The sequence below is a fragment of the Heterodontus francisci genome, chromosome 6 (genome assembly GCF_036365525.1).
Source record: "Heterodontus francisci isolate sHetFra1 chromosome 6, sHetFra1.hap1, whole genome shotgun sequence".
Lineage (NCBI taxonomy): Eukaryota > Metazoa > Chordata > Chondrichthyes > Heterodontiformes > Heterodontidae > Heterodontus > Heterodontus francisci.
Window position 1 is genome coordinate 1,834,001 of NC_090376.1, and position 13,775 is coordinate 1,847,775.

The 13,775-nt window shown below is 49.8% G+C and overlaps 1 protein-coding gene across 1 annotated transcript in view; it reads left to right on the forward strand.

Annotated features, from left to right (window-relative positions):
* The window catches only part of LOC137371058 (dynein heavy chain domain-containing protein 1), a 373,825-nt gene that overhangs the window by 257,391 nt on the left and 102,659 nt on the right, over positions 1-13,775 (forward strand). Inside the window, exons 27-29 of the mRNA XM_068032957.1 lie at positions 773-929; positions 3,564-3,864; positions 7,026-8,802. Of these exons, the coding sequence (XP_067889058.1) occupies positions 773-929; positions 3,564-3,864; positions 7,026-8,802 (2,235 nt within the window). The remainder of the gene's footprint in view (positions 1-772; positions 930-3,563; positions 3,865-7,025; positions 8,803-13,775) is intronic.

The window sequence follows — 13,775 nt, forward strand, 5'->3', positions numbered from 1 at the left end:
CAACAATGCAGGCTTCCTCTCAGCAAATGAGTGTTTCTCCACAGAATGAAGCAACTCTTTTTTATGGGTCTTTTTCTCTCTCTTCAGGCAGGTCAAAACCTCACCTTAAATGTCGCACTTTTTCTCTTGAAATGCACAGCGTATTTTCAGAGAGAATAGGTCTTATTCTCTGGTCTATCAGCAAATCACAACTCCCAGAAAGCTCAAAGCTCTGTCTGTGCTGTTTCACTGCAAACTGAAACAAACAGTTTTTTTTTTAACAGAAGTCACACGATAGTCATAAAAGTTTCTGGTTGCTTGGATACAAGTTTACAGCCTGCACTTCCTCCAGGTGCTCCGATTTCCTCCCACATGCCAAAGACTTGCAGGTTGATAGGTAAATTGGCCATTATAAATTGCCCCTAGTATAGGTAGGTGGTAGGGAAATATAGGAACAGATGGGGATGTGGTAGGAATATGGAATTAGTGTAGGATTAGTATAAATGGGTGGTTGATGGTCGGCACAGACTCGGTGGGCCGAAGGGCCTGTTTCAGTGCTGTATCTCTAAACTAAACTAAACTAAACTTCAAATTCCAAATATCAACACTCAAGGCTCACAGAAAACACTCTTCTCCCAGTTTTTAAAGGCCCACAGACTTCTTAGTTTAAAAACAAAACTCTTATGACCATACCTAGAGGAATGGAGCCATCACTGGGTGTCCAGGAATTTTCCACATTGGCTCCAGGGAGCCCTGAACCCCAGTGCCCTAATGTTTGACTTGCCACCTCAAGCAGCAGAGCTGGTCACACTGGGCCTCACCTCAGCATACACTTGGGTTCACCAAATCTTGGCTTTGCCAACTCGGCTCTGGACAAGGGGAAGCTGGTTTATCCTTACAGAGGGAGAATGTCCATTCCATACTTAGCTTTGCATTTCTACAGCTCTTGTGTATCCCCACTTCCTTTGCACCACCATTGGTGATTGCTGAATCACCCGCCATCAACATCCTGGGGGTCACCATTGACCAGAAAGTTAATTGGAACAGCCATATATATATATAAATACTGTGGCTACAAGAACAGGTCAGAGGCTGGGAATTCCGCAGAAAGTAACTCACCTCCTGCATCCCCAAAGCCTGTCCACCATTAGCAAGACCTGGATGACTGCAGCTCCAACAACCCTCAAGTTCAACAACATCCAGGTCAATCAAAGCAAAATACAGTGGATGCTGAAAATCTGAAATAAAAACAGAAAGTGATGGAAATGCTCAGCAGTGAATACTCTGAACTGATCGGAACTCATTAGAACTGATCTGATGAAAGGTCACCGACCTGAAACGTTAGCCCTGCTTCTCTCTCCACTGATGCTGCCAGACCTGCTGAGTATTTCCAGCACTTTCTGTTTTTATACCATCCAGGATATAGCAGCCCGCTTGATTGGCACCCGACCACCGACGCACAGTGGGCAGCAGTGTGTACCATCTACAAGATGCACTGCAGCAATGCACCAAGGCTCCTTAGACAGCACCTTCCAAACCCACGACCTCTACCAACTAGAAGGACAGGGGCAGCAAATACACGGGAACACCACCACCTGCAAATTCCCCTCCAAGTCACACACCATCATGACTTGGAACTATATCCTTCACTGTCGCTGGGTCAAAATCCTGGAACTCCCTTCCTAACAGCACTGTGGGTATACCTACTGCACATGGACTGCAGCGGTTCAAGAAGGCAGCTCACCACCACCTTCTCAAGGGCAATTAGGGATGGGCAATAAATGCTGGCCAAGCCAGCGACGCCCACATCCCATGAATAAATTAAAAAGGGATGTTTTACCATGTTAAATGCTCTCTATAAATGCAAGTTGTTAGCAAAAGAAACTCCACAGTAATTTGATTAAATATGCTTCAAGGCTGCAATGCATTTCTACACCTGACTGATTTATAAAATGGAATACAAGCCCGACTCCAGGACTTGAGCACATAATTTACGGAACATTACATTGATTTAAACTGAGGCTACTCTTAATTAGTGCCTGTAAAAGATTCTATATTTTCAGTTTAGCAACTCCACAAAAAGCAAGATCCCACAAATGCAATGAGATGAATAACAGATTGCTGCTTGTGGATCTTACTGTACATAAAATGGCAACTGTGTTTCTCTGCAATTCATCGGGTGCTGTGGCATAATTCTGAATTGTGTGATAGGACACAGTTTGAGGAAGCAGTCTGCTACACATAACAGACACAGAATCCATTAGCCAGGTCTTAGTGAGTGACTCTATCGCCTCGGAGTCCACGTGTCCTGGGCGCCAAGTCTAGAAGCTTTAGCTCAAAAATTTAGACTGGTACTCCAGCATAGTATTAAACAAGTGCTGCCATCTCGGAGGGTGAGTACTGAGGGAGTGCTGCACTGTCGGAGGGTCAGTACTGAGGGAGTGCTGCACTGTCAGAGGTGCAGTACTGACGGAGTGCTGCATTGTTGGAGGATTAGTACTGAGGGAGCGCTGCACTGTCGGAGGGGCAGTACTGAAGGAGTGCTGCACTGTCAGAGGTGCTGTACTGAAGGAGTGCTGCACTGTTGGAGGGTCAGTACTGAGGGAGTGCTGTACTGTTGGAGGGTCAGTACTGAGGGAGTGCTGCACTGTCGGAGGGTCAGTACTGAGGGAGTGCTGCACTGTCAGAGGGTCAGTACTGAGGGAGTGCTGCACTGTCGGAGGGTCAGTACTGAGGGAGTGCTGCACTGTCAGAGGTGCAGTACTGAGGGAGTGCTGCATTGTTGGAGGATTAGTACTGTGGGAGCACTGCACTGTCGGAGGGGCAGTACTGAAGGAGTGCTGCACTGTCAGAGGTGCTGTACTGAGGGTGTGCTGCACTTTCGGAGGGGCAGTACTGAGGGAGTGCTGCACTGTCGGAGGTGCGGTACTGAGGGAGCTCTGCACTCTCACGCTGCGGTACTGAGGGAGTACTGCACTGTCGGAGGTGCGGTACTGACGGAGTGTTGCACTGTTGAAGGGGCCGTACTGAGGGAGCGCTGCACTGTTGGAGGTGCGGTACTGAGGGAGCTCTGCACTCTCGGAGCTGCGGTACTGAGGGAATGCTGCACTGTCGGAGGTGCGGTACTGAGGGAGTGCTGCACTGTCGGAGGTGCGGTACTGAGGGAGCGCTGCACTGTTGGAGGTGCGGTACTGAGGGAGTGCTGCACTGTCGGCGGTGCGGTCTTTTGGCTGAGATTTTAAACTGATGGTCCAACTAACTCTCAGATGAATGTAAAAGATGCCAGGGTCCTATTTCAGAGAAGACTGGGCGTTTCTCTCCAGTGTCCCGGGGCCAATATTTATCCCTTACATCAACATCACAAAACAGATTTTCTGTTGTTGTTTGTGGGAGCTTGCTGTGCCCAAATTGACTGCTGCAATTCTTACATTTCTACAGCAACATATCTCAAAAGTACTTCATTAGCTGTTGAACATCCTAAGACTGTGAAAGGTGCTATATTAATGCACGTTCTTTCTTTTCAGGAAAAGTCACATATTTAACACCTTTCAAATTGCCTGTGTTCAAACTTGTTTGTTTTGCAGCTGGAGAAATATGTGAAGTTATTGGAGCTGCTGCTTTCATCGGGATATTCCACCCTGCTGGTTGGGGAACGGCTGTCAGGGAAGACCAGCTTCGTACAGGCATTAAAACGGTTAACATCCTGCTCTATCATGTACCGGCTGCCCATCAGCCCCAACACCAGACCCAAACATGCACGGTGCTACATGACGGAGAGAGCCTTCAGCAGTGGACAGCAAGAACGCTCACTGCCCATTGCAGTCACGCCGATCGCTAAGGCCAACATCCTCCTCTTCCTGGATGATGTTCACACTGCACCCTTCAGTGAGTCAAAACCGGGGAACCCTAGTCACCCCTGAGTATCCGTGAACCCCAGTCCGGTACCCCGATCCCCCATCTCCAACCTGAACCCCCCCACTGTTACCCCGATCACCCACCTCCAACCTGAACATCCCCTCATTGTTACCCCGATCACCCACCTCCAACCTGAACCCCCTCATTGTTACCCCAATCCCCCACCTCCTACCTGAATCCCTTCATTGTAAGCCCCGATCCCCCACCTCCAACTGAACTCCCTCACTGTTACCCCAATCCCCCACCTCCAACCTGAACTCCCTCACTGTTACCCCGATCCCCCACCTCCACCCTGAACTCCCTCACTGTTACCCCGATCCCCCACCTCCAACCTGAACTCCCTCACTGTTACCCCGATCCCCCACCTCCACCCTGAACTCCCTCACTGTTACCCCGATCCCCCACCTCCAGCCTGAACTCCCTCACTGTTACCCCGATCCCCCACGTCCAACCTGAACCCCCCCCCACTGTTACCCCGATTCCCCACCTCCAACCTGAACCCCCCCCCACTGTTACTCCGATCCCCTACCTCCAACCTGAACTCCCTCATTGTTACCCCAATCCTCCACCTCCAACCTAAACCCCCTCATTGTTACCCCGATCCCCCACCTCCGCCCTGAACCCCCTCATTGTTACCCTGATCCCCCACCTCCACCCTGAACCACCTCATTGTTACCCCGATCCCCCACCTCCACCCTGAACCCCCTCATTGTTACCCTGATCCCCCACCTCCACCCTGAACCCCCTCATTGTTACCCCGATCCCCGACCTCCAACCTGAACCCCCTCACTGTTATCCCGAAACCCACCTCCACCCTGAACACCCCAACTCCACCCCATCCCTCCCAACTGCACCATCATCATTCTGACCCCTCCCCCCCACTCCCCCCGCCGTCACCCCAACTCCACCTATCGAGACTCCAACCTCTTTGAAAGGGTTTTCCAATTAATTTCACATCCTTCTAGTATTTCTCCAATTCCCTTTTGAAAGTTATTATTGAATCGGCTTCCACCGCCCTTTCAGGCAGCGCATTCCAGATCACAACAACTCACTGTGTAAAAACATTCTCTCATCTCTCCTCATCTTTACTAATTATCTCAAATCTGTGTCCCTCTGGTTACTGACCCTCCTGCCAATTCCTCCTCATTTACTCTATCAAAACCCTTCATGATTTTGAACACGTCCATTACATCACCTCGGAACCTTCTCAGCTCTCAGAAGAACAATTCCAGCTTCTCCAGTCTCTCCACATAACAGACATCTCTCCTCCCTGGAACCATTCTGCTCCCTCTCCAACACCCTGACATCCTCCCTGAACCATACAACTGATTTATTATTATTATGTTGCAGGAAACCCTCCCCCCACACAAACACACACACACAAACAAATACCCCCAACACCCACACACAAACACCCCCCCCTCCACACACACCCCGCACACACGCATCCCGCATGTGCACACATGCACGCACGCGCACACACACAAACACCCGTACTCACACACACAAACACACACAGACACATACACACACACCCTGACACACCCCCACAAGCACGAACACCCACATGCACACACAGCCACATGCAAACACACACACACGCACAAACACCCAAAAACACACAGGCACACACCCACACACACCCACATGTGCACACACACACGCCCACACGCGCACACATATCCCCACACGTGCACACACACCTGCATGCAGGCACACACACACACACACGTCCACACGCTCACGCACGCACACACCCCCACCCACGCACCCACACCCGCATACACACACAGACACATACAGCCCCACACACAGCCACACAGGTTTAATGGTGTTGGGAGATTCAGCATCACAGGGTTAATGGGGTTAGGGGATTCGGGATCACAGGGTTAATGGGGTTGGGGGATTCGGGATCACAGGGTTAATGGGATTGGGGGATTCGGGATCACAGGGTTAATGGGATTGGGGGATTCGTGATCACAGGGTTAATGGGGTTGGGGGATTCAGGATCACAGGGTTAATGGGGTTGGGGGATTCGGGAATCACAGGGTTAATTGGGCTGGGGATTTGGGATCACAGGGTTAATGGGGTTGGGGATTCGGGATCACAGAGTTAATGGGGTTGGGGGATTCGGGAATCACAGGGTTAATTGGGTTAGGGATTTGGGATCACAGGGTTAATGGGATTGGGGGATTCGGGATCACAGGGTTAATGGGATTGGGGGATTCGGGATCACAGGGTTAATGGGGCTGGGGGATTCGGGATCACAGGGTTAATGGGGTTGGGGGATTCAGGATCACAGGGTTAATGGGGTTGGGGGATTCGGGAATCACAGGGTTAATTGGGCTGGGGATTTGGGATCACAGGGTTAATGGGGTTGGGGGATGCGGGAATCACAGGATTAATTGGGTTGGGGATTCGGGATCACAGGGTTAATTGGGCTGGGGATTTGGGATCACAGGGTTAATGGGGTTGGGGATTCGGGATCACAGAGTTAATGGGGTTGGGGGATTCGGGAATCACAGGGTTAATTGGGTTAGGGATTTGGGATCACAGGGTTAATGGGGTTGGGGGATTCGGGAATCACAGGATTAATTGGGTTGGGGATTCGGGATCACAGGGTTAATGGGGTTGGGGGATTCGGGATCACAGGGTTAATGGGATTGGGGGATTCGGGATTACAGGGTTAATGGGATTGGGCGATTCAGGATCACAGGGTTAATGGGATTGGGGATTTGGGATCACAGGGTTAATGAGGTTGGGGATTCGGGATCACAGAGTTAATGGGGTTGGGGGATTCGGGAATCACAGGGTTAATTGGGTTAGGGATTTGGGATCACAGGGTTAATGGGGTTGGGGGATTCGGGATCACAGGGTTAATGGGATTGGGGGATTCGGGATCACAGGGTGAATGGGGTTGGGGGGATTCGGGAATCACAGGGTTAATTGGGTTGGGGATTCGGGAATCTTAGGGTTAATGGGGTTGGGGGATTCAGAAATCACAGGGTTAATTGGGTTGGGGATTCGGGATCACAGGGTTAATGGGGTTGGGGGATTTGAGATCGTGGGGTTAATGGGGTTGGGGGATTCGGGAATCACAGGGTTAATCTCAATGTCTTGCCGTTGTCTAGAGCCAGGCTCAGGATGCCAGCCTGTGATCGAGACCTTTCGTCACTCATTGGCCTGTCATGGCTCATACGACAGGAACTGCCAGCAGTTCCGCTACTTTCACTCCACCCATGTCCACTATATTGTGACCTGTGCGCCACTCCAAGGGAGGACAGGCTTCATCTCGTCCCGCTTCACCCGGTTGTTTATCGTGCTCGCACTCCCAGCAATGACCTCGGGCATGCTAACAGCCATTTACATCCCCAGTGTGCTGGAATGGTTGGAAACCTTCCCGACATACACACTAGCCAGACATGCTCTGCTGGCCAAAGCTCTTGTTAGCGCCACAATTGAACTCTACCAAAAAGTGAGAGACAAGTTGAGGCCGTCCCCAAGTCGTGCTCATTACCTGTTCTCGATGGCCGATGTTGGGAAGGTGTTGCATGGTTTGTTGCTGATGCATCACTCCTCCATCACCACACAGGTGAAGCCCAGACAGAATAAACTGAAACAGTCCAGATTAGAGACATCTTTCTCCATTGTAAACATCACTAAATCCATTGTTGACCTGTGGCTGCATGAGTCCATGAGGACATTCACTGATCGTCTCCTGACTGCGGCAGACAAGAAGACTCTGGTACAGATACTGGAGGGAGTGGCTCAGATTAACTTCTGTACTCGCACCATAGAGGCTACCAAAAATCCAGAGCCTCTCCAGAGAGTGGCTGAATCCTCAATAATGGTCTCTTTGCTGACCCAATCAAATGTAGTGGAACACCAACAAGGCAACATCCTGGTTTCCCTGGAGGGGCAGAGTGCATATAAACAACGAGAGATATCCCAAGGAGAAGATGCAGAGGCTGAAGAGACCAGCAATCTCGACCCCCAAACCCAATTAACCAAAACTCTGATGCTGAAGGAATCAGGCTCCAAAGCTTCCAGCCCATCACCAGAAAGACCTGTAACCACACAGAGAGGTTCTGCCTATTCTGAAGGTAACAGTTGGTTTGCTTCAGCCTCAGCTGGTCAGACAGACAACACAACAACTGAGAGCAATACTGGACCAAACATCAATCTTTATCCAAAGCCACCAGAGGGAAGTGAAGGTTCTGAGCAGAAAAGTCAGAGGCGTTTCAAAGGCCGTAGCAGGAGTCGCAAGAAGTCAGACACACTAAAACCACTGCTCCCACTCCACTTACTGTCCACAGGGGAAGTCCTGAGTGACCTGATCTACAGCAAAGGGGCTGTACGTCCAGATAACAAGCAGCAAATGAACTCTCCGAGGTGGAATCCATACCGAGTGGTGACCAGTGATACTCTTGCCCAGCAGCTCAGGCAGATTGTTCAGAAACAGAACCACAAGAACAAAACCAACTACGAGATCATTTTCTTCAATGAGTCTGTGCGTCACTTTGCGCGTATTTACCGAGTGCTGTGCACACCCAGAGGTCACTGCGCTCTGCTGGCTCTCACTCACTGCACTGGCCGTAAAACACTGGTCAGGCTGGCAGCCTACCTCACCATGGTCATGGTCTTCGAGATTAGCGGTCAGATGTCGAAGGCGCAGATGGCCGAAGTGATCAAGCAGGCGAGTTACCAGGCTGGAGTTCAGGGAAGGAACACGGTGATCATGGCCCATGGGGCTCTGGGGAAGGACACATTCCATGACCTGTGTGATGTGATGACAGAGGGCAAATACCCTGATCTTTACTCTGCCAGTGAATTGGAAGAACTAGCAAAGGTGTTTGCCGCCAGCAAAAGCCTCCCATGGAATGTGAAGGCAGAACAAGCATTAGAGAGGTAGGTGGAGAATGTTCAATGTTAGGGCTTTTCCTAAAGGGCCAGCTCTTGGTATAATAGTCACAGAAGATGGGCAGCACTGACAAGGCCACATCTCCTGACCATTCTAAGTTGCCCCAATAACTCCAAGCCCCACCGTCTATCTCCCCCATTGTCCCACCCTCCCAGCTCCTCTCAACCCTGATCCTTCTCATGTTTGATCCTATTAGATTTCCCCAATTCACAGGTTCCCCCAAACATCACAAGTCTCCTTGTCCCACCCCCAATTCCATCAGACTGTAGAATAATTGGCCATGAAATTCATTTGTGTAGCGCTACCTCTAGCAGTGTTATGCATTTCATTGGTGTAGGCTGTGCCGTGGGTTCCAGGTCACAGGTTGTGAATCGCTACTTGTGCAGCATTCATCTTTGCACCCAAGCAATACATAATTGTGATATACATAAATGATTTGGAGGAAAGTATAGGTGGTCTGATTAGCAAGTTTTCAGACGACACTAAGATTGGTAGAGTAGCAGATACTGAAGGGGACTGTCAGAGAATACAGCAGAATATAGATAGACTGGAGAGTTGGGCAGAGAAATGGCAGATGGAGTTCAATCAGGGCAAATGCGAGGTGATGCATTTTGGAAGATCCAATTCAAGAGTGAACTATACAGTAAATGGAAAAGTCCTGGGGAAAATTGATGTACAGAGAGATTTGGGTGTTCGGGTCCATTGTTCCCTGAAGGTGGCAACGCAGGTCAATAGAGTGGTCAAGAAGGCATACGGCATGCTTTCCTTCATCGGACGGGGTATTGAGTACAAGAGTTGGCAGGTCATGTTACAGTTGTAAAGGACTTTGGTTCGGCCACATTTGGAATACTGCGTGCAGTTCTGGTCAACACATTACCAAAAGGATGTGGATGCTTTGGAGAGGGTGCAGAGGAGGTTCACCAGGATGTTGCCTGGTATGGAGGGCGCTAGCTATGAAGAGAGGTTGAGTAGATTAGGATTATTTTCATTAGAAAGACGGAGGTTGAGGGGGGACCTGATTGAGGTGTACAAAATCATGAGAGGTATAGACAGGGTGGATAGCAAGAAGCTTTTTCCCAGAGTGGGGGATTCAATTACAAGGGGACACGAGTTCAAAGTGAAAGGGGAAAGGTTTAGGGGGGATATGCGTGGAAAGTTCTTTACGCAGAGGGTGGTGGGTGCATGGAACGCATTACCAGCGGAGGTGGTAGACGCGGGCAAGATAGCGTCTTTTAAGATGTATCTAGACAGATACATGAATGGGCAGGAAGTAAAGAGATACAGACCCTTAGAAAATAGGCGACAGGTTTAGATAGAGGATTTGGATCGGCGTAGGCTTGGAGGGCCGAAGGGCCTGTTCCTGTGCTGTAATTTTCTTTGTTCTTTGTTCTTTGTTCAAGCACGTGGGAATGGAGCTATCCTGACATCCTACAGCCCAACTGGCTGATGTGACACCAGGATACCAAAATTGGAGAACGTAGGCCCTGGCAAGCCTGCATTCTTCACTATTGAAAGAAGGAGCATGAAACAGCAAGATATGTCTGAAAGTACACTGGAGTGTTTTTGGAGGATTTGTCAGAAAGTGTTGCTGCATCCTCACAGGGATGGCAGAGGAGTTGGTTACCTATCCACACAAAGGCTGCAACAGGTATGGAGGCAACAGTGGCAGTGCCTCTGGGTCTTTTGCACAAGTAGATGGAGTGAAGGCTGTGGAGTGAGAAAGCTCTGAGCAATGCCCTCTGCCAACTTGGAGCCAGACTTCTCCATGCTACTTGAAAGTGACAGGAGGCTGACTGGCAGGCCAGCCAATGCACTCAGCATCTTGATGTGCATGTGCTCTATCCTATATGCCATGCCACCAAGCTCCTTATCTGAGTCCTTTGCAGCAGAACTTGTTTGCAACTTTGCTGTCCGGTCAGTTGGCAAAAAAAACATCCATTAGCTCTGGCCTGACTGCAGCCCACTCATGTCTGGTGACTGACGAAGTGGAAATCTCAACTTGAGTAGCCCCCAAGATACATGCAGTGCCTGCATCTGAGCTAATGGCTGCGAGTGTCAGATTAAGTGTCAGGGACTGAGTGCTGTGCTGTTCCTCTCTCTTGCATGGCTGGGCAGGTGGCAGTTCTTGGGTATCCGAAAGCAGGAAATCAGAAAGGGGGAAAAGTTGATGTGAGTGAAATGAGGGGGGAGGTGTGGGATGGGAAACAAGAGGTCAATGGTCACACCATCAGCAACTTTCTCATTATGCCAGATAGCGGGACGAGAATCAGCTGGGAGTTGAGAAAGGGTGTAAGGCAGGAACGAACATACTGGCATACTCAATGTTGTCAGTGATGCTGGATGCCATGGGTTCTATTGCAGTGGTCCTGAGTGCCAGGAAGTGCTGCTCGGTGATGGGAGTGCAGTGCAGATGGGAGGACTAACAAGGTAAGGGAATATACAATGGATGGTAGGACCCTAGGAAGTACAGAAGGTCAGAGGTACCTTGGTGTACTTGTCCATAGATCACTGAAGGCAGCAGCACAGGTGGTTAGGAAGGCATATGGGATACCTGATTTTATCAGTCGAGGCATAGGATATAAGAGCAGGGAGGTTATGATGGAGCTGTATAAAACGCTAGTTAGGCCACAGCTGGAGTACTGTGTACAGTTCTGGGCACCACACTATGGGAAGGATGTGATTGCACTGGAGAGGGTGCAGAGGAGATTCACCAGGATGTTGCCTGGGCTGGAGCATTTCAACTATGAAGAGAGACTGAAAAGGCTTTGGTTGTTTTCCTTAGAGCAGAGAAGGCTGAGGGGGGACCTGATTGAGGTATACAAAATTATGAGGGGCATTGATAGGTTAGATAGGAAGAAACTTTATCCCTTAGCGGAAACCAGGGGGCATAGATCTAAGGTAAGGGGCAGGAGGTTCAGAGGGGATTTGAGGAAAACGATTTTCACCCAGAGGGTGGTTGGAATCTGGAACGCACTGCCTGAAGAGGTGGTAGAGGCAGGAACCGTTAGAACATTTAAGAAGTATTTAGATGAGCACTTGAAACGCCATAGCATACAAGGCTACGGGCCAAGTGCTGGAAAATGGGATTAGAATAACATTCGTGTCACACAAGTGCCAGGCAATGACCATCTATAACAAGAGAGGATCTAGCCATCTGCCCTTGACATTCAATGGCATTACCATCGCTGAATCCCCCACTATCAACATCCTAGGGGCTACCATTGACCAGAAATTGAACTGGAGGAGCCATATAAATACCATGGCTACAAGAGCAGGTCAGAGGCTAGGAATCCTGCAGCGAGTAACTCAGCTCCTGACTCCCCGAAGCCTGTCCACCATCTACAAGGCACAAGTCAGGAGTGTGATGGAATACTATCCACTTGCCTGGATGGGTGCAGCTCCAACAGCACTCAAGAAGTTCAACACCATCCAGCGCAAAGCAGCCCGCTTGATTGACACAGTTGTTAAGAAGGCGTATGGTGTGTTGGCTTTCATTAACAGGGGGATTGAGTTTAAGAGCCGCGAGGTTATGCTGCAGCTCTATAAAGCCCTGGTTCGACCACACTTGGAATATTGTGTTCAGTTCTGGTCGCCTCATTATAGGAAGGATGTGGAAGCTTTAGAGAGGGTGCAGAGGAGATTTACCAGGATGCTGCCTGGACTGGAGGGCATGTCTACGAAGAAAGATTGAGGGAGCTAGGGCTTTTCTCATTGGAGCAAAGAAGGATGAGAGGTGACTTGATAGAGGGGTACAAGATGATGAGAGGCATAGATAGAGTGGATAGCCAGAGACTTTTTCCCAGGGTGGAAAGGGCTATCACCAGGGGGCATAATTTTAAGGTGATTGGAGGAAGGTTTCGGGGAGATGTCAGAGGTAGGTTCTTGACACAGAGAGTGGTGGGTGCGTGGAATGCGCTGCCAGCGGTGGTAGTAGAAGCAGATACATTAGGGACATTTAAGCGACTCTTGGATAGGTACATGGATGATAGTAGAATGAAGGGTAGGTAGTTAGTTTGATCTTAGAGTAGGTTAAAGGTTCGGCACAACATCGTGGGCCGAAGGGCCTGTACTGTGCTGTACTGTTCTATGTTCTATGTTCTATCCTCAAACATTCACTCCCTCCACCACCGACGCACAGTGGCAGCAGTGTGTACCATCTACAAGATGCACTGCAGCAACACACCAAGGCTCCTTAGACAGCACCTTCCAAACCCGCGACCTCTACCAACTAGAAGGACAAGGGCAGCAAATGCATGGGAACACCACCATCTGCATGTCCCTCTCCAAGTCACACACCATCATGACTTGGAACTATATCGTCGTTCCTTCACTGTCGCTGGGTCAAAATCCTGGAACTCCCTTCCTAACAGCACTGTGGGTATACCTACCCCACATGGACTGCAGCGGTTCAAGAAAGCAGCTCACCACCACCTTCTCAAGGACAATTAGGGATGGGCAATAAATGCTGGCCTGGCCAGTGACACCCACATCCCATGAATGAATAAAAAAAAATAATAGTTAAGTGCTTGATGGCTGGCATGGACACGATGGGCCGAAGGGCTTATTTCTGTGCTGTATAACTCTATGAGTACATTGAGCAGCATGAGAGGCTGGTGGTATGGTGGGTAGGAGATGTAGGTGACAATGCATTCATTGACCTTGACCACCCGCGTGAGTTAATTAGACGTCTTGTGGCACTGCTGCTAGGTCCTCGGGTCTGGACGCCGGGAATTCACCTCACTGGCCACCTGCTTCTATTCCCTTCTAAGGGTGGCCCTTGAAGGCTTCCTGACCACCAGCAGAACCATGGCATCTCTCCTCCTGTCCACCTCCACTGCTAATGCCTCCAACATGCATCCATCAGTCTGGATCCCTCTCTCTGCCCTGGTGTTCAGTTTCCAAGAATTTTCATTGCAGCAATTTTTTTCTCAACTTCCCTTTAAGAGGCAGCCTGCCTTTA